Source organism: Lichenostomus cassidix, chromosome 23 (assembly GCF_008360975.1).
Source record: "Lichenostomus cassidix isolate B80296 chromosome 23, HeHo_3.0, whole genome shotgun sequence".
Classification (NCBI taxonomy): Eukaryota; Metazoa; Chordata; class Aves; order Passeriformes; family Meliphagidae; genus Lichenostomus; species Lichenostomus cassidix.
Genome location: NC_139503.1, coordinates 2,488,407 through 2,505,503, shown reverse-complemented (window position 1 = coordinate 2,505,503; position 17,097 = coordinate 2,488,407). Strand labels below are relative to the sequence as shown.

At 48.8% G+C, this 17,097-nt stretch overlaps 1 protein-coding gene across 2 annotated transcripts in view; it reads left to right on the top strand.

The window, feature by feature from the left end:
* The window catches only part of CSMD2 (CUB and Sushi multiple domains 2), a 301,010-nt gene that overhangs the window by 14,867 nt on the left and 269,046 nt on the right, over window positions 1-17,097 (top strand). The window contains exon 1 of one of the 2 annotated variants that reach the window (XM_085081420.1): window positions 15,577-17,032. The exons of the other annotated variant lie outside the window; for it this stretch is intronic. Coding sequence (XP_084937546.1) covers window positions 16,604-17,032 — 429 coding nt within the window. The 5' untranslated portion in view covers window positions 15,577-16,603. Of the gene's footprint in view, window positions 1-15,576; window positions 17,033-17,097 lie in introns of those variants that run through there. 2 annotated transcript variants of the gene reach the window in all.

The window sequence follows — 17,097 nt, the reverse complement described above, 5'->3', positions numbered from 1 at the left end:
CAAGTGGTGCCTCCACGTGTAAAAGGAAAATGTTTCTTTGTAGAGGGAGGGGATTAAATCGTGTGCAAATTAAAAATTTATTGGGTCAGTGTTTTCCCCTCCATATCTTCTTAGCTGAACTCAAACCATTCATGGAGAAGGAAGGAAAAAGGAGGAGGAAATAAATAAATTCCAAAAGGTATTTTATCCAGAATACAACTCATGGAGCCTGATGCTCCTGGACAAAGCCAGGAGGGTAATAGGGGAAAAAAGGGATTATTGGAGTTCCTTCTGCATGGTTTCATTGTTCATGTCAGTGATGTTCTCCAGGGAATGGATGGTCCTTGTGAGCACACAATTGAGGAGGGAATGGGCTCTGAAAGGGGGAGGATTGTATCTGTAATTCCATGGGTGGATGGGATTGGCCTTGGCAAGGAAAAAGCTGTCCAGAGCCAAATCCCAGTGTGTGCAGTGTGAGCTGGGATGGGACAGTGCTGTCCTGAGGATCCCAATTCCTGAGGGGTTTCCAGTGAAAACACTCGATTTCAAGGCTGGAAATGTTGCAGGAGGAGCTGGGCTGGATCAGATAAACTCATTTTTACCCTCACTTTTTGTGCAGTGCTCCAGAGCTGGGCAGGGCTGCCAAATCCCAGTGAGTGTGGCTGGAGCTGGGATGGGACAGTGCTGTCCTGAGGATCCCAATTCGTGAGGGGGTTTCCAGTGAAAACATTCAATTTCCAGGCTGGAAATGCTGCAGCAGGAGCTGGGCTGGGTCAGATAAACTAATTTTTACCCCCACTTTGTGCAGTGCTCCAGAGCTGGGCAGTGCTGCCAAATCCCAGTGTGTGTGGTTGGAGGTGGGATGGGACAGTGCTGTCCTGAGGATCCCAATTCTGGGGGATTTTCCAGTAAAACCATTCAATTCCCAGCCTGGAAATGCTGTGGGAAGAGCTGATGGAGCTGGGTTGGGTTAGATTAACTCATTTTTACCCCCACTTTGTGCAGTGCTCCAGAGCTGGGTAGTGCTGTCCTGAGGATCCCAATTCCTGGGGGATTTTCCAGTAAAACCATTCAATTCCCAGCCTGGAAATGCTGTGGGAAGAGCTGATGGAGCTGGGCTGGGTCAGTGTAACTCATCTTTACCTTGTGCTCCAGAGTCTGATTTCCCTTTCTGCTCATCCCAAGGATGAACTCCCCAAGACAACACGGATTTCTTGGACAGAATTAACTTGTCCTGACAAAAAGCCATTTCCCAGGCAGGCAGGCAGGGCTGGGTTTTACCCTGGAGCTGTGCCTGCAGAGCAGAGGCAGAATAATTTCTGCTCATTAAAACCAAGCATTTGATGGCAAAGCTGCTTTTCCCCCTCAGCTGGGCTGCCCAGCAGACACAAAGCATTAACTGGAGGAAAACCCAAGTGGAAAGGAGTTTGCTCTCCCTGCCAGATCCAGACAATTAAGGATGCTCCTATCTTGGCATCTGCACTATTATCTCCTCGTGTTCCTGTGTTGGGTGTTATCTCCTCGTGTTTCTGGTGGTTGGAGCCTTATTTATTGAGAAAATGATTTTGTCTATATTGAATTTCGCTGCCTTTGGCTGGCCCTGGCAGAGAGGTCTGGGAGAAGGAGAATCCTCTGAAGGGGACAGGGATGGTTTTATAAATATATAAGGAGGTGCAGAGTCCCCACATTGCCACCACGAGAGCTGATCTACATTAAAACATTCCCATTTGCCATTATAACACTCCCATTTTACATTATAAAACTCCCATTTTCCTCCCTGTTACCCTCCTGCTTTTGCCCAGGAGAATCAAGCTCCACAACTTGTATTTTGGATAAAATATCTCTTGCAATTGATTCCTTTCCTCCCCCCTTTTTACAAGATGCTTCTTTCTGGGTGAACGGTTCGACTCCAGCTTACAAAATAAAGAGGGGAAAATACTAAAGTCAATAAACTCTTCATTTGCACACAATTTAATCCCCAGCTGATAAGTGGCATCTTCAAAGAGCCAGACAAGGAACGGCAGCAGCAGCAAGGAGTCATTTAAAAAATAAAAGCTCCCCCCAAAAAAAATGAGCTGCTATTGACAGGGCTCAGTGCAGTGGTTAATAGTCATTCATGAAATCCCACAATAAAATCCAAGTGCACTGTCAGCTCTGTCACAGTGACATTGAGCTGCACAGGTAATGTACAGCAGCTTCACGTTACACCCCGTGACTTCATATTTCAGCTAAAATTAGGCTTTGTTTTCTCCTTTTAAACAGGAGATGAAATGCAGGCTGGAGCAAAGGAGAGAGAGGAGCGGGATTTCTTGAGGTGGAAAAATGAAATTAAGACTCTTTAACTATTCTGTTGCTCCAGCAGAAGGTTCTAGCCCAGTTTTGTGGTGGTTTTGTCCTGATCTAAGCTGTGTCTCTGTCAGTTTTTTCAATCAACTCCACCAAAACTGCCTCAAACTTGGGGTTCAGCTGTGACCTCACACTGTAGGAGAAACGGTGGGGTTTGTAGCTCCTGTTTTCCCCCAATTTTTGTGGGATTTTATAAATGCCACCCCTGAGCTGAAGGGGCTTTGGTGGCTCCCCTTGGATCCAGTGTCATTGTGACCCCTGGAATGTTATTTAATGTTCATTTAATAAATGGGTGCTGCACAGGGAGCTGAGGAGCTGCTGCTGAAAGAGCTGAGTAAGTGCTGAGGATGCTGAGGAGAAAATGGCTCTGTCAGGCTTTGCTGGGCTCACTTTTGTCCCAGGGTTTGGGCAAACAGCACTGTCAGGAGGTTGGAATCATGGAAAAGCTTGGCTTGGAAGGGATCCAGATGGATCCAGATGGATCATCCAAGTCCAGCTCCACATTTGAACTAAAAATGAACTGAATTAGAGCAGGAATTCTGATCCCAAAGCCTCCTCACTCCACAGGCTGGATGATTTCATTCTGTGGTGCTCCTGGAATTCTCAGTCCACTCTGATTTCCAAAGGGTATCACAGTTTGTTCTTGCCATAATGTGTTTATTTTCTCTTCCTTCCAACAGATGTTAAGCAATTAGAGAACATGGCAGAGCAACATATTTATACAAATGAAAGGAAGTGAGGAATAAATGCTGGGAATGTTGTGCTTCCTAATCAGATTAATTCAGGAGTGCACAAATGGGGAAGGAGAGCCCCAGCAGCACGTGGCCATTTGTCAGGGACTCCAAGATAGCTCATTAACAGGGGGGATTAATTACAGACACACCCCACGGCTCCAATTCGGAGTCCATTGGAGAAGAAAGAATGGATGACAAATTGGACAGAACGTTTAGGATGGAGTGGGAAGAGGGGTGGAGATGTTTCCAGGCCTTTTTAGGGATTTTTTTAGCAGGTGTGGACGCTGTGCTGAGCAGGATGGTGGGATGAGCCCTTCAGCCTCCTGCTCGAGGTGTGATAAACTCTGCCAGGGGAAAAAAACTGGGACAATGGCAGGAAATCTCCCTTTTCCTGAGCTGTTCCAGTGCCTGGAGATGTGCAGAGAGCTGCAGTGGCCAGGATCAAAAGAACTCCTGCCCCTCTCTTTTGGAATCCCTGTCAAATCCTTCAGAACTACTGGCAAGCAGCTCGGAGCAGTTTGTCATGGATGCAAGAAGCTGCTCTCGAAATCTTGTGCTCTGAGCCAGGAGGTTGGAATTGGAGCTGGGAGTGAGCTTTTAGCTAATGTTCATCTGCTTCAGCGTGAGCAAATGAACTGGAGAAAATAAGAATTTGCTCTGATGGCACCAAATTCTGCGTGAAAATGGGGTTTGAATTAGAACTCCAGGAGCAATGGTAGGTGGGCAAACCACTGAACTCTTCATGCCCAGCTGGTTTATCTGTAAGAAAACGATAATCTGGTTTAAATCTAAAAAAATCCAAACCAAAACAACCATGACAACCAAACCAACCAAGGCAGTGTTGGCCAATTAATTGCAGCTTTTGCTAAATGCTTTTGTGGGAGAATTAGTGGTTTTAGCATGAGCAGGAGCCGTGTGGGAAATGCACAGAGAAGGCAGGAGTTGGATTTAACGATCCCTGAGCAGGGAGGACAAGCTCTGCTGGCAGTGAACATTTGGAAAGAGCTGCTCAGCTCTCCTTTTCGCTCAGCCACGCCATGGAATGTGCACAGGGATGAGGAAATGAGCGCTAAAGCATCCAGGGAGGTTTTGCCCAGGGCGGATCAGCCCTACCTCTGCCAGCCGTGTGGCAGCTGGGCAGATGTTCCTGCGTTGCCCCGCGGTGGGGAATGGACTGGGTGACCTTTGGAGCTTCATCCCCTCCCTGTGCTCTGCCTGAGTGCTCCACAATGCTGCCAGGGGGGACAGGAGAGCACAGGGGGAAGGGCTGGGGTGGATGGGGATGTTTGCTGCTGTTATCCCTGGGCTGGATGCTTCCCTCATCCCAGGAAATGCTGCCTGCCCTGTGCTCAGTGAGACATCTCTGCCCGGCTCTGCTCGTGCAGAATTGTCTGGGAAAGAGGAGAAGGGCAAGGTGCAGAAAAGGAGATAAAATTCCCAGAGCAGCCCCTGGATGTGTTCTGAGCGTGCTGCTCCCAGCCCCGATGCTGTCAGATGGATTTCCCTGCGAGTGCAGCTGGATTGATAAATCTGATGCTTTGAGGGTTTACTTAAAGCAGCGGCTGAACAAAGTGGAGAGAATACAAAGCAGTTGTATTTATTGAAGGCCTTCAGGTTCATTTAGGGCAGACAGAGCCTATCTGAGAGGCTACACCCAAAATGGACAACAGGTCACAAGTTTTTCATACCTTATAATTCCTATTTACATATTGAGGTTTAATCTTCCAACTACACCTTCAGGTGATGATGTCATTACTCCAAGTTTGCTCCCCCAATTCACTGTTTTTTACATATTTTGGGGCTCTGGGACAGCAAAGTGTCCTTGGATTTCCAACTTAGAGGAATTGTTTTGTCTAAAAATGCTGGGAAACGCAGCTTTAGCACCGTGTATGGAGCCCAGAGTTACACACTGCAACTCCAGAAACACAAAAACCACAGAAGCTAAAATCCTAAGGCATCCAATCCATGCTCCACAGCTCGTGCTCCCTGCACGAGATCCTAGCACAAGCCTTACCCACGTCTACCTTGGGAGGGCAATACTGAAAGCACAGCCGAGAGGCTGCAGGAATTTAAGATGCAGCGAGCGGCTCGTGGCTCATCAACATCAATGAGCCATCGCAGCCGTGTGAGCCTGTCTGGCTGCTGGGAGCGGTTTGGAGTGGCAGTCCTGAAGGGTCTGCCTTCGCAGTTTGGTGTTTGCTTGCTATGCCAGACACAGCACGTCTTGAGTCACATCGGCGTCCCCTGGGAGCGTTGCTGGAGTTTGCTTCCCAGAGGAGAGGAATGCAGTTCATCAGCACTGTTTGGGTGCTGTCTGTGACAGGCTGCCGGCCAGATGATGTGACTCAGTGTGCAGGCAGCAGGAGCTGGGATGGGGGTGCTGCTGAATCCCAGAAAAGGCTTGGAGATGGAGGGGAAGGAGGAGGGTGGGGGAATAGGCAAAAATGAGAGAGTGGTGGGTTTGGGTGGGGCTGGGGCTGCGGGGAGAATTCATGGAGGCAGGGAATGGTTGGAGATGGACGGGATGTAAAATCATCCTATTCACCCCCTGCCATGGCAGAGACACCTTCCACTGTCCCAGGTTGCTCCAAGCCCTGTCCAGCCTGGCCTTGGACACTTCAGGGATCCAGGGGCAGCCACAGCTTCTTTGGGAATTCCATCCCAGCCCTCCTCTCCCTCCCAGGGAACAATTCCCTCCTCCAAACCTACTCAGTCAGTGCAGAGCTAACCCTGCAGTCCCAAACAGATCTCCTGGTGCTCACCTGAGCTGGATCTTGGTGGGGAGCAGGTTTTTGGCCAGGTCCTCCCTCCTCCAGCAGTTCTGCTGCCTGTGCCTCACTCCCTGGGCAGCCCAAAATCCACTGCTGTTGTAGCATCCTCCAGGCTTGGGTACCACAGTGCCTCCAACCCGAGGGTGGTCCTCGTCTCCCCCTCAAACCCAGACCTCGTGGGATCGCTGTCCTTCCTTAACTTCTCAACTCTTGTGCTTTTAAGCTCTTTAAACTTGTGCTTTTAAACTCTTGTGCTCCATTTTTCATCGTGGAGCAATTCCCCCTCCTCTGCTGTGGGCTCTGAGCTGCAGTAATCTCACACGTTAGCAAAAGAATAAACTTTTTAGCCTGGAATAATTGTATTCTCTATCAGTGACAGAATCTATTTGGGTTTTTTTCTCCCCCCCCCTCCTCCTTTAAGTGGCAATTTTACATGGTAGAAAACTTTTAAATTCTCTTCTGCAAGCTACATATAAAATATAACAGATAGGCAAAAATGGATTATTAAAGCTATCTATTTTTCTTGGCATTCCTGTAATTTAATAAAGTGTTTGAGTTCTACTTCTGCAGTTCATGACATCACCAGAATCAGCCCCATCCTTTGATTAATAGCTGTTCAATCAATCCCCCTCCCCACATTATCTTCAATTTAATGGGAGCCACGCTAATTCTGGGAAAGTTTGGGTTGGAGAGCTGGACTGGAAAACTTTGGGAAAACTGCAGTGGTGGCAACAGCAGCTGGGGGAGATTTTTAGAGGGAAGGTGGAGAAATGCTGTTAAATAAATGCCTGTGGGGGAAGGTGTTTCTTTTTCCAAAATATTGCAATTCTGAGTGTCTGCACCTCCTACTGCATCCTGCAGCTTATTTTGGCTTTGCTGGAGCAGCAAGGGCTGGATTTTTACCCAGGAGAGGGGAGACTTTCCCCAAAATTTATGAGAGTTTTTCAGATCTATCAGCAGGGCAAGGCAAGGGCAGATTGAAAGGGAAAAACTGGTGTTTAAAGGTAGGAATTGCAGTTTGCATCCCGGAGTTCCCATCCTGCCTGTGCTGCAGGGGGAGACTCAAAGCCAGCAGAGCAGATGATTTTTAACATCCCCAACTGGTTTTGGGTTTAGTTTGGGTTGGGTGCCTGAGGAGGATCTGCTGTTCAGCCCCAGATTGGCTTCCAGATCCCTTCCCTTGGGAAATCTCAGTGAAGCTGCTCCCAAAACTTCCGTGGCAGGAGAGATCTGCTGAGGATGTGCCTGGGATGGATCTGTGGAGGCAGCAGGATGGAAATGAAGCTGACCCTGCTGCAGAAGGGCTGTCCTGCTGGGACTGTGCCCTGCTGGGACTGTGCCCTGCTCAGACCCTGCCAGGAGGGCACAGCAGGTCCAGGGTGGCACCACGGTGACCCTAATTCCCAACAAACCCCCTCTGTGTCACCTGCGGTGTCCTCGCTGTGAGTGCTTATTTAGGGGACTTGGAGGAGCTTGGAACAAATCCCTGGAGCCTCAGCAGGGTTGGGATTAATCACTGAGTGAGCTGGATGTGGGAGGGGAGGTGGATTTCTGTCAATTCTGTGGTTTGTTGGATTTCTGTCAGTTCTGTGGTTTGTTGGAGCCACTGAGCACTGAATGCCAGGATAGCTGGGGTTGGAAAGGACCTTGGAGGTCAAGGGAGGGTCACCTGGAGTGGGTGACACTGAGTGTGTCCAGGTGGCTTTGGAATGTCTCCAGAGACACAGAATCCCAGGATATGGGGTTGGATGGCACTTCTGGAGGTGACAGCAGACACACCTGCAGCAGGTGACACTGAGTGTGTCCAGGTGGCTTTGGAATGTCTCTAGACACACAGAGCCCTCTGCATTCACTTCCTGTTTGCAGTCAGAAGCGTTTTTCTGTTTGGGTTTCCTGGCTGGGAAGGCTGGGACTGGGATGGCTCTGTGTTGGGATGTGCTGCAGCAGCTTCATGGACATGGATTTTGGGGACAAGAAATGGGACCCTGCTCCCATCCTTGACCTCCTCAGACACAAACTCAGCTCCCCCAATGGTGACAAGGCCCCAGGGTATCCCAGGAGAGGTTTAAACTCTTTTTTGGGGGAAATTCCCTCTTGGAAAGGGTGGTCAGGCACTGGAAGGGCTGCCCAGGGAGGTTTGGAGTCCCCATGCCTGGAGGTGTCCGAGGAAGGGCTGGATGTGGCACTCAGAGCTCTGGGCTGGGGACAAGGTGGGGATTTGGCACAGCTTGGACTCGATGAACTTGGAGCTCTTTTCCACCCTCAGTGGTTTTGGGATTCTATTCCATGATTCATGATACTCCAGCTGCTGAAGCATCTCCTGGTCTATCATGCCCTGGCATCCTTTTCCTGACTAAAATCAGGGAAAAATTGGGCTGTCAGGGGCAAAGCCTCACCTGAACAACTCCTCCTCGTGAACAACTGTGCAGAAAATCCCACAAACTCCCCCAGCATTCCAATCCCTGCCCTACTCCTTGTTCTCCTGTGTCCCACTCTTTCTCCTTGCACATATTGACCGTTGGCTCTGGAGTGCTCCAGAAAATAACCAGCTGTTTCCTTAAGTGGATTTGGTCAATCCCTCAAGCTGACAGATGATTTTTATTATGTACTATTACTTAATGAACTCTTTTGTGGCAAATGTAATTCAATACAGATCCTGATTCCCAGTTTGTCATCAGTCCTTTTATAAAGGAAGAAAAATGGGAGAGGACTTGATGATTCCTTTATCTCGTTATGCTAATTGGGTTAGGAATATTGGAGGAAAACAGGCAGTGCATTGAACAGGAGAAAAGTCTGAGCTTCCAGTCCACTTAAAGAAAATGGGAATTTACTGGGGCAGAACGGACCTGGCTTGAGCCAAAGGAAATTCTGATCCACTGTTTGGGTTGGAAAACTGTAAGTAAATAATTATTTTGTCCTGCAAAACTCTTTTTTGAAGGGAAGCCTGTAGCAGCCACAGTGGAAAGAATGGATCCTGCAAGAGGATCTTGGGGAAAATTCAGCACTGAGTTAGGAAAAGAAATCAGGATTTGCCATGGGAGCTGCATGGATGGAAGGCACTGGAAGGGAGTTTGAGAATTGGTCAAGTAGAGGAAAAGTTTTGTGACTTTTGTGCCCTCCAGATCCTGCTTTATGTTCCTGAGAATTTATTTTCCTGTGGTTTGTGCCCTTAAACTGGATGGATGAAGTAGTTCAGTTCTCACTTCCCAGAATTCAGCTTTTTATTTGTAGAACAGAGATCGTTTCTCTTTCCTCTCTCTTACACAGTTTTGGGGGAAAATGTGTTGGGAAAGGCTGAAACTGTGGATTTCCAAAAATGAGTAAAAAGCTCCTGAGAACTGGAAAATTCCTGCAGATCCATGTGGGAGGAGCACAGCCATGGGGTGGATAATGGGGGAGAAAGAGAAATATTGACGAGCAACTCATTAGATATCTTTAATTGTCTTCTGGGAACAAGGCAGGAATTCTGGGTGGAGAACCCATGGAATTCTGCTGGAAACAAAGCAGGAATTCTGGGTGGAGAATCCATGGAATCCTGGTGAAACAAAGCAGGAATTCTGGGTGGAGAACCCATGTAATCCTGGTGAAACAAATCAGGAATTCTGGGTGGAGAACCCATATAATCCTGTGCTGAAAACAAGGCAGGAATTCTGAGGAGAGAAACCATGTAATCCTGCCAAAACAAGACAGAGATTTTTGGGTGGAAAAATCCATGTAATCCTGTGTTGAAAAGGCAGGAATTCTGGGTAGGGAAGCCATGTAATCCTGCTAAAACAGGGCAGCAATTTTGGGTAGAAAATCCATGAAATCCTGCTTGGTGTGCCAGTGTTCCTGCCCGAGGCAGAGCTGTGCTTTAAACTCTTTGTGCCTCAATGAGGCTCCAGCCTGGTTCCTTACAGAGCCTGGAGGGAGCTTGGCTGATCCTCATATCCCAGATTTCCAGCTGAAGGTAGTGCAGGGATTGATCCAGTTCAGCTGGCTTCTTCCTAACAAATCAAACGTTGATGGAATCATGGAGTCATGGAATGGTTTGGTTGGAAGGGACCTTAAATCCCATCCAGTGCCACCTCTGCCATGGCAGGGACACCTTCCACTGTCTCAGGGTGCTCAAAGCCCTGTCCAACCTGGCCTTGGACACTTCCAGGGATGCAGGGGTGTGACAGATGAGCTCTTCAGTGGTTTTCCCCCTCATCTCCCAGATTTGGGGTGCACTGGAGCTGTGGGGTCATTGCCGGTGAAGTTTGTGAGTGATGGATGAGCTTTGGCTGGGATTTCTCCCAACTGCCTCGGTGTTCCTTCCACCTTTCAGTTTGTTTGCTGTCACCCCCCTGTCACCTTCCCCACCAGGCGAGGAGAGTGAGGAATGTTGACGCTCTGTGGAAGCACTGGAGGTTCCTAATTGCTTTTCTAATTTATCTTCGTTGAAATTCTGGCTCGCCGCCGCGGGCGGAGGAGAAAAAGGGCCAGTGGGCACATCTTGCCAAGACATGAATTCCTCCTCCTGAATTGTCCTAGAGCACCTCAGCCATCTGGGGAACCCAAAATAGATGTCGATGCAGTGTGGGGAGAGGAGCAGCGAGGGGTGAAGTGGTTCTGATGTGCAGGATGTCAGCTGGAGGATCACTGTAGGGTTGTTTGTCAACCTCACAGGAGTAAACAGAGCCTGGGAATTCTATCCTGGCTCGGCTCAGGCTGCACCACGACGTTGTTCTGTTGACATAAATGGGATTAAAAGGGAAGGAAGAGCTGAATGTTTGAAACATAGGAGGGGAGAAAAAAAATGGTGTATTGGGGTTTAAAAGGGAAGGAAGAGCTGAATGTTTTAAACACAGGAGGGGAGAAAAAAATGGTGTATTTGGGGGTTAAAAGGGAAGGAAGAGCTGAATGTTTTAAACATGGGAGGGGAGAAAAAAAATGGTGTATTGGGGACTAAGTCTAAAGCTTATGTTTGAAGTTGAAAGCTTATGTTTAAAGTTAAAAAGTGAATGGTTTGGGTTGGAAGGAACCTTAAAGCTCATCCCATTCCATCCCATCATCCCAGGCTGCTCCAAACCCCATCCCACCAGAAGGATGCTCCACTTTTTGCCTGAATTATGCCCCACCCTGAAATCTGTCAGGAAGAGCTTTTTACCTGCCAAGGTGAAGCACATTTGGTCCTCCAGCTCCTCAAGGAATGAAAGTTCTCCACTTTCTGCAGCACCTTGCAAAACACCCAGAGCAGAGTTAATTCCCACTCTGACCTGCACAGGTGCAACATCCTCTTAAGCCAAGCCCAAGTGTGAATTTTGGGCTGACTCAGTGGGTGAAACACACAGTCAGATCTTTGTCACAGCCCTGAGTCACTGGTGCTGCGGCTGGGCGAGAGTTTGGTGCTGATTTGTTGTGACGGAACTCCCGGGGGCTGTAAAATCTCATTTAATCACTCCGGTCCCTCTCTCTGACCCAGCCCAGGCTGGAACAGAGCAGCCTCGATGGGAGGAGGCAAAGCTGCTCTGCAGGGGTTGTTGTCAAACTTAGAGCCTTGAAATTCCCGAATTAAACACCTCAGGGGATAGAATTAAGCAGGATTCCACGTTTTTAGTATTAAAACTCAGGTTCCCCCTCTGGATTAGCAGGAGTTTGAGGGACTAAGGCAGGAGAGTGCTGTGCACCACCCAAGCATTGAATGTTTTGTGTTAATCTCCCTCTGAACACACAAATAAAGTCCCTATCTCTGAAATTCGCAGCCAAGTCTCTCTTCTATCAACCATCTTTATTGCAGCAGCACTCAATTCTGAGCAGCTCGGGCATTTTTCATAAATAAAACATTTTTATTATTTGTCTCCATCTTCCAATACAAAAAAAAAAAGAAAAAGAAAAAATAAAAAAGCGCCCCTTTCTTATTCTGTCATCCTTAAAAAATTTATTTCAGATGAATTGTCATCCAGCTGTTTCTCACCCTATAAATCATAGGGGATTATTCGAGATGGAAATGTTCACTTTGGGGAAAACATGAAGTCCTTATAGGACTCTGGGACTTTGATAAATAGCAGGTTTTCCTCACAATACCAGGATAGGAAAACTGAATTCCCTGAAAATTTTGCATGGCTGTCAGTGGCACAGGAGTTGAGGTTTGTCCCTGCAGCTTCTCCAGGAATTCAGTCAAGCTTCAGGGGATTACATCAAACTTCCAAATTACTTCTTTTTTTCCCTCATAATGGAGCTTTTAGGAGCCTTTATCCATTCCTGGGTGGTTTGTTTTTACGTTTTGTTTTTTGTGAAGGTTTTGTTTTGTTATCCAGAGGGAAGGATGAGAATTTCCTCTCCATCCCATAAACCACTTATCCCTAACTTGCAGGACAACGATCTGCTTTTCTCCATTTGGCTTTTTTACAAATCAGAAAGCAGCTCTCAATATTGTGCCCCAAGCCTGTGGGGTGTTCTGCTCTCTCCTCACAAAATCTGGGTCTGTTTTGTTCCCTGAAATAGTGAAAAGTTTGAATGGTTGAGGAAAACTGGAAGATGGAGGGAGGGAAGCTCAGCCTTGGCCACTGCTGTGAATGAATGTTGTAGAAAATCTGAAGGACTTGAATTAATTTTTGGTATCCAGTGTTGCAGGAGCTCCTGGAAAACAACACAAGGTCAAAGGTATTAATAAACATGCAATTTCTTCATTAATCTCTGGGATATTTGCAATTAGGAGGACATGCTTCGCCTGTAAGCAAAATCTGTCTAAGATAAATTTTTTTTTTCCAGGCTCTAGTTGTACAACACAGCCCCAAAAACTTGGGAATTAGCAGTGAAATTCCCTTGGAAGGCCGTGAAACTCCAATCTGGAATTTCCTGAGTTGTGAAACCAAATTAAATCCTAAGAATAGCAGCAAATCCTTTGCCCAAAGCTCAGAACTCTCTGAGATGAGGATGCTGCAGAGGAGAATCACTTGGTTGTGTCTAACACCTCCAGCTTGATAGATCTGCTCCAGAAACCTGAACAGGAGCTCTGGACATGCTCCAGGGGCTTTGTCCATCCTCCAGGGCTCCATGGAATGTGTCAGGCACAGAATCCCAGCCTGGTTTGGGTGGGAAGGGACCTTAAATCCCATCCAGTGCCACCCCTGCCATGGCAGGGACACCTTCCACTGTCCCAACCTGGCCTTGGACACTGCCAGGGATCCAGGATTTCACAGCTTCTCTGGGAATTCCATCCCAGCCCCTCCTCACCCTCCCAAGGGACAATTCCTTCCCAATATCCCACCCAAATCTCCCCTTTTCCAGCTTGAAGCCATTCCCTGTGTCCTGTCACTCCATGCCTTGTCCAAAGTCTCTCTCCATGTTTCTTGTTGTCCTCTTCAATCACACTTAGGTTCCCCCAGAGCTTCTCCTCTCCAGGCTGGATAATCCCAATTCTCCATGGCCATCAACTTGTCAAATCTGCTCCATTCCAACACGAGGAAAACCTGGATTTAGGTGTGTGTTGAAGTGGGATAGCAGCCCCTGGTATGGAAAGGGACAATTCCCAAGTGGAACAGGTCATTCCAGCAGTTTCCAGCCTTGGACAGGAGATCACCATGGAGCAAAAATTGCAGGGATGTCCCTCTAAACCCCCCAGCTTCCTCTGGGACTTTCCTGTGGGATTGAGCAGTTTTGTGTTCCTTCAAGGCACATCTGAGTGTCTGCAATAGTCACCTGCTCCAAATCCCAATCACTGCAGCTCCCTCCTCCAAAACACCCATTTAAATTCCAGTTTGCTCCTGCCATGTTCAATAATTTAATGGATTATCAATTTACTCTTCATAGCTGGAGGGAATGAGTGATGCTCTGTGCACACACTATGGGCACATCTATGGTTCATAAACAGCTAAAGTTAGGAAACTCTCAATTGTAAATGTATCTAATTATCTCTAATCATAGGCTCACTGTAATTAGTAGGATGCTGGTTCCCCTCTGTTTTTAAAGAACAGATATTCTCTGTAATAAAAACCTCACCAGATTTGCGCCGTGGCTGTGAAAATAGAACATTGTTGGACTATTTCTGAGTACCGAAACAACTTTCTGCCCCATTTTCTCCAAGGGATTCCTGTCTGGTGGCTTCACAGGCTGCAGCCTTTCCCTTCTGTTCCTCCATGGCTTCATCTGGAAAATTCTCTGATTTCCTCATCTGTGAAGTTATTTTTTGAAAGATGAAATATCAGTTAACACTTCCATGTCCCAAGCAGGACGGGTGAGCTTTGCAGGGTGTTTTGTTGGGACGTTCAGAACTCCACTTGCATTCATTCTTGTTGATTGTGAGCTGGATTTGTCAATTTTACTTCTTCTATTTCAGGAGCACACAGTAAATATTATCCTATTAATGTGAAGAGCATCCTTCCTTCTCTCCCCATTATCTGTCCTGCGAAACATGAGTTGGCATAAATTTTTCTGTGCTAAATTCAGCTTTCCTTTGTGAAGATCAGCTGTTTACAGTAGCTTCCCTATCACACTTTAATTTTCAATTTTGCTCCTTTGAAAGCCGCTTTTGCTTCTTCCTGTAAATATTTTGATGTGTCTGGGGTTGTTTTCCTTTAAATGCTGTGGGGAAGCGAATGCAGCAGCTGCTTAGGGTGCTTCAGAATCTGAAGTAGTCGGATTTCGTGGGACACACTTTTCCCAAAGAAAATTGGTTGTGGTGGGAAAAAAAGCAGGAATGGTTTTTGCCTCATTAGGAGGAGGAGGAAGCAAAGCCTCAGGCTTTGCTTCAACAGGTGACACCTTGGGAAAGGTGGAGGATCATGGGATGGTTTGGATGGGAAAGGATCGTAAATTTAGGGAATTTAAGGATAATTTCATCTCACCCATGGGCAGGGATTCCTACCACCATCCCAAGGCGCTCCAAGCGCTGTCCAGCCTGGCTTTGGACACTCCAGGGATGCAGCAGCCACAAATCCCCTGTGCCACCTTCCCAGGGAACAATTCCCTCCCAATATCCACCTGGAATTTGGTGATGCTGCTGCTGTCCATCCGGAATCTCCCAGCAGAGCAGAGTTTTGGGCAGGGGGCGAGTGACTGTGGCGAGCCACATGAAAAACTCGGATAATACCTGCAGGGAATGTGTCATTGCAGGCCGGCTCCGGCTGCGGGTGGCAGTGCAGAGCAGGATTTGTGTCCCGGTGGGCTCTGCACGGCAGACAGCGTTGCTCTGGTTAGGGAGAGGTGATTTTTCGCAAGGTGAGACGCGGAGTTGAGCGCTCGGGGTTGGGAGCCCTTCGTGCGGGGATGTGAGCGCAGAAATTCGGGATGGCAGGGATGATGGTGTGTGCCGTGCTCAGCAGAATTTATTCGCTGAATAAACGCTGTGATTTTTTTTTTCTTAAATTTTAATTGTATTGGAGAGAGTTCAACCCTAAACCTCCGTGGTTTTTTTGCGACGCCAACTCAGCCGGGAGGAACCCCTGGATCTGAAATAGCCACGACTCGGGAATAAAGTGGGATTGTGGCTCCTCAAAGCCTTTTTTATGCCTGTGGATCGCTCCTGGTGCATGCAGGGCTCCTCGGCTCAGCCTCTGGGTGCAATATCGGGCTGGAGGACACCGCTGGCTGAGGAGAGACCCCCAAAATTCGGGGCTGTGCCCCTCATCCCGGCGCTTTCCCCCTGGGGAGCTCTGCCTGCGCACAATCAGCGCTGTTTGAATCGCTGCCGCAGCTTAAACAGACATAAAGCAACTCTTTCATGTGCCAGCCCTGGTTGCCTTGGCTCTTTGGCAGCGGCTGCCGGTGTGGGCAGTGCGAGGATGGAAATGCGGAGGGAGAGGCGCTGAGAAAGAGGATTGATCCCAGGGTGGAGGGACGGAGCTGCGAGCCCTCCGTACCGTTTGTTTTTTTAGCTGTCAAATAAGCTCATTCAAGGCCACCGGAACAGCAGCGAAGAAGGGGGTTTTGCAGCAAGAAACTGCAGCAAATGCAGAGCTGGGGGAGCAGGGGGATGGTGGCCAGGGTGGCCCAGAGGTGGCCCAAAGGTGGCCCCAAAGGTGGCCCAGGCAGGGCCCGCTGTGGGCTCAGGGGACACCGGCCGGGCCGCGCCTCCCTCAGCACCCCGGGGGGAACGGGAAACAGCGATGGATGGGGAAAAAGGGGGTGACAGCGATGGAGAGAGGCATATCGGGGTGCTAAACACCCCCTTTTCCACAGGGCTGGGGGACAGGGGCACCCCGAGCCTGCTGAACGGGAATCTCTGCTTGCTGAGGATGGGGATGAGGGGGGGAGGATGCCCGAGCGTTCCAGAGTGCCTTTTCCTTCGTTATTTATTTATTTCCTTAAGCTCCGGTGTCATGTTCGAGTTGTTTTCCTTGTCCCTGGATCTGAGCATCATTAGCACGATAATGAAGTTCCCGAATGTGGCGTTCGGCGGCTTCATTCCCATCCCTCCCTCCCTCCCTCCCTCTTTCCCCATCTTGCCTGCAGCTCCAGGGACCGGCGTACCGGGAGATGTTCAAACACAAACAAGGGGAGGTGGTGGTGCTGGTGGGGAAAAACGGGGCTCTGGAAGGGCAGGAGCTGCCTGTTGGCACAGAGGAGGGGGCACAGCCTTTCCCACCTCCAGGGTTGCTCTGGAGCAGTCCCACCAGCATCGCCGTGTTGCTGCGAGGACAAGGCACAGGCAGGGAGAAGGAAGGAAAGGGGGGGTTTGTCGTGATCTCGTGTTTGCAGCCAAATTTGCTTCATCACAAAAATTGTGTCAATAGCATCAAGTTGTTTATAGCGGGGGGGGGGTTGCGCCCGCAGATGTCTGAATAACAGCGATGTGTGTGTGAGAGGGAAATGGGGGTTGGGGGGTTTGTTTCTGATCGAGAAATCCGAAATAAACGCCGTGCCGGAGCTCAGGCTGGGGTGGTTTGGAGCTGGAGCTGGGGCTGGGGGAGCTGCACAGATCCCCCCCGCCACAACACCCCCCCGGCCCGGCGTGGGGAGAAGGAACAAAAGCTCCGGGAACGATTAATCAAGTGGCTTAATAAAAAAAAAAAAAAAAAAAAAAAGTATAAATCCCCGAGGGCTGCGTGGTGGTGGTGGTGGTGGTGCTGCCGAGGAGCTGGCGCTGAGACAGCCACCGGGAGGGACGCGCCAGCCCTCCCCTGCTCTCCTCTCTTCTCCTCTCCTCGCCTTCCCTCTCCTCGCCTCTCCTCTCCTCTCCCCGAGCTGCTGCCACACTTGGTTCATTCCAGCTGCAGAAGCTCGGAGCCTTTCCATGCGGTGGGATTTTTTTTTTTTTAAATTTTTTTTCCCCTCTCTCTGCCGGGCTGAAAAAATTAAGGGGG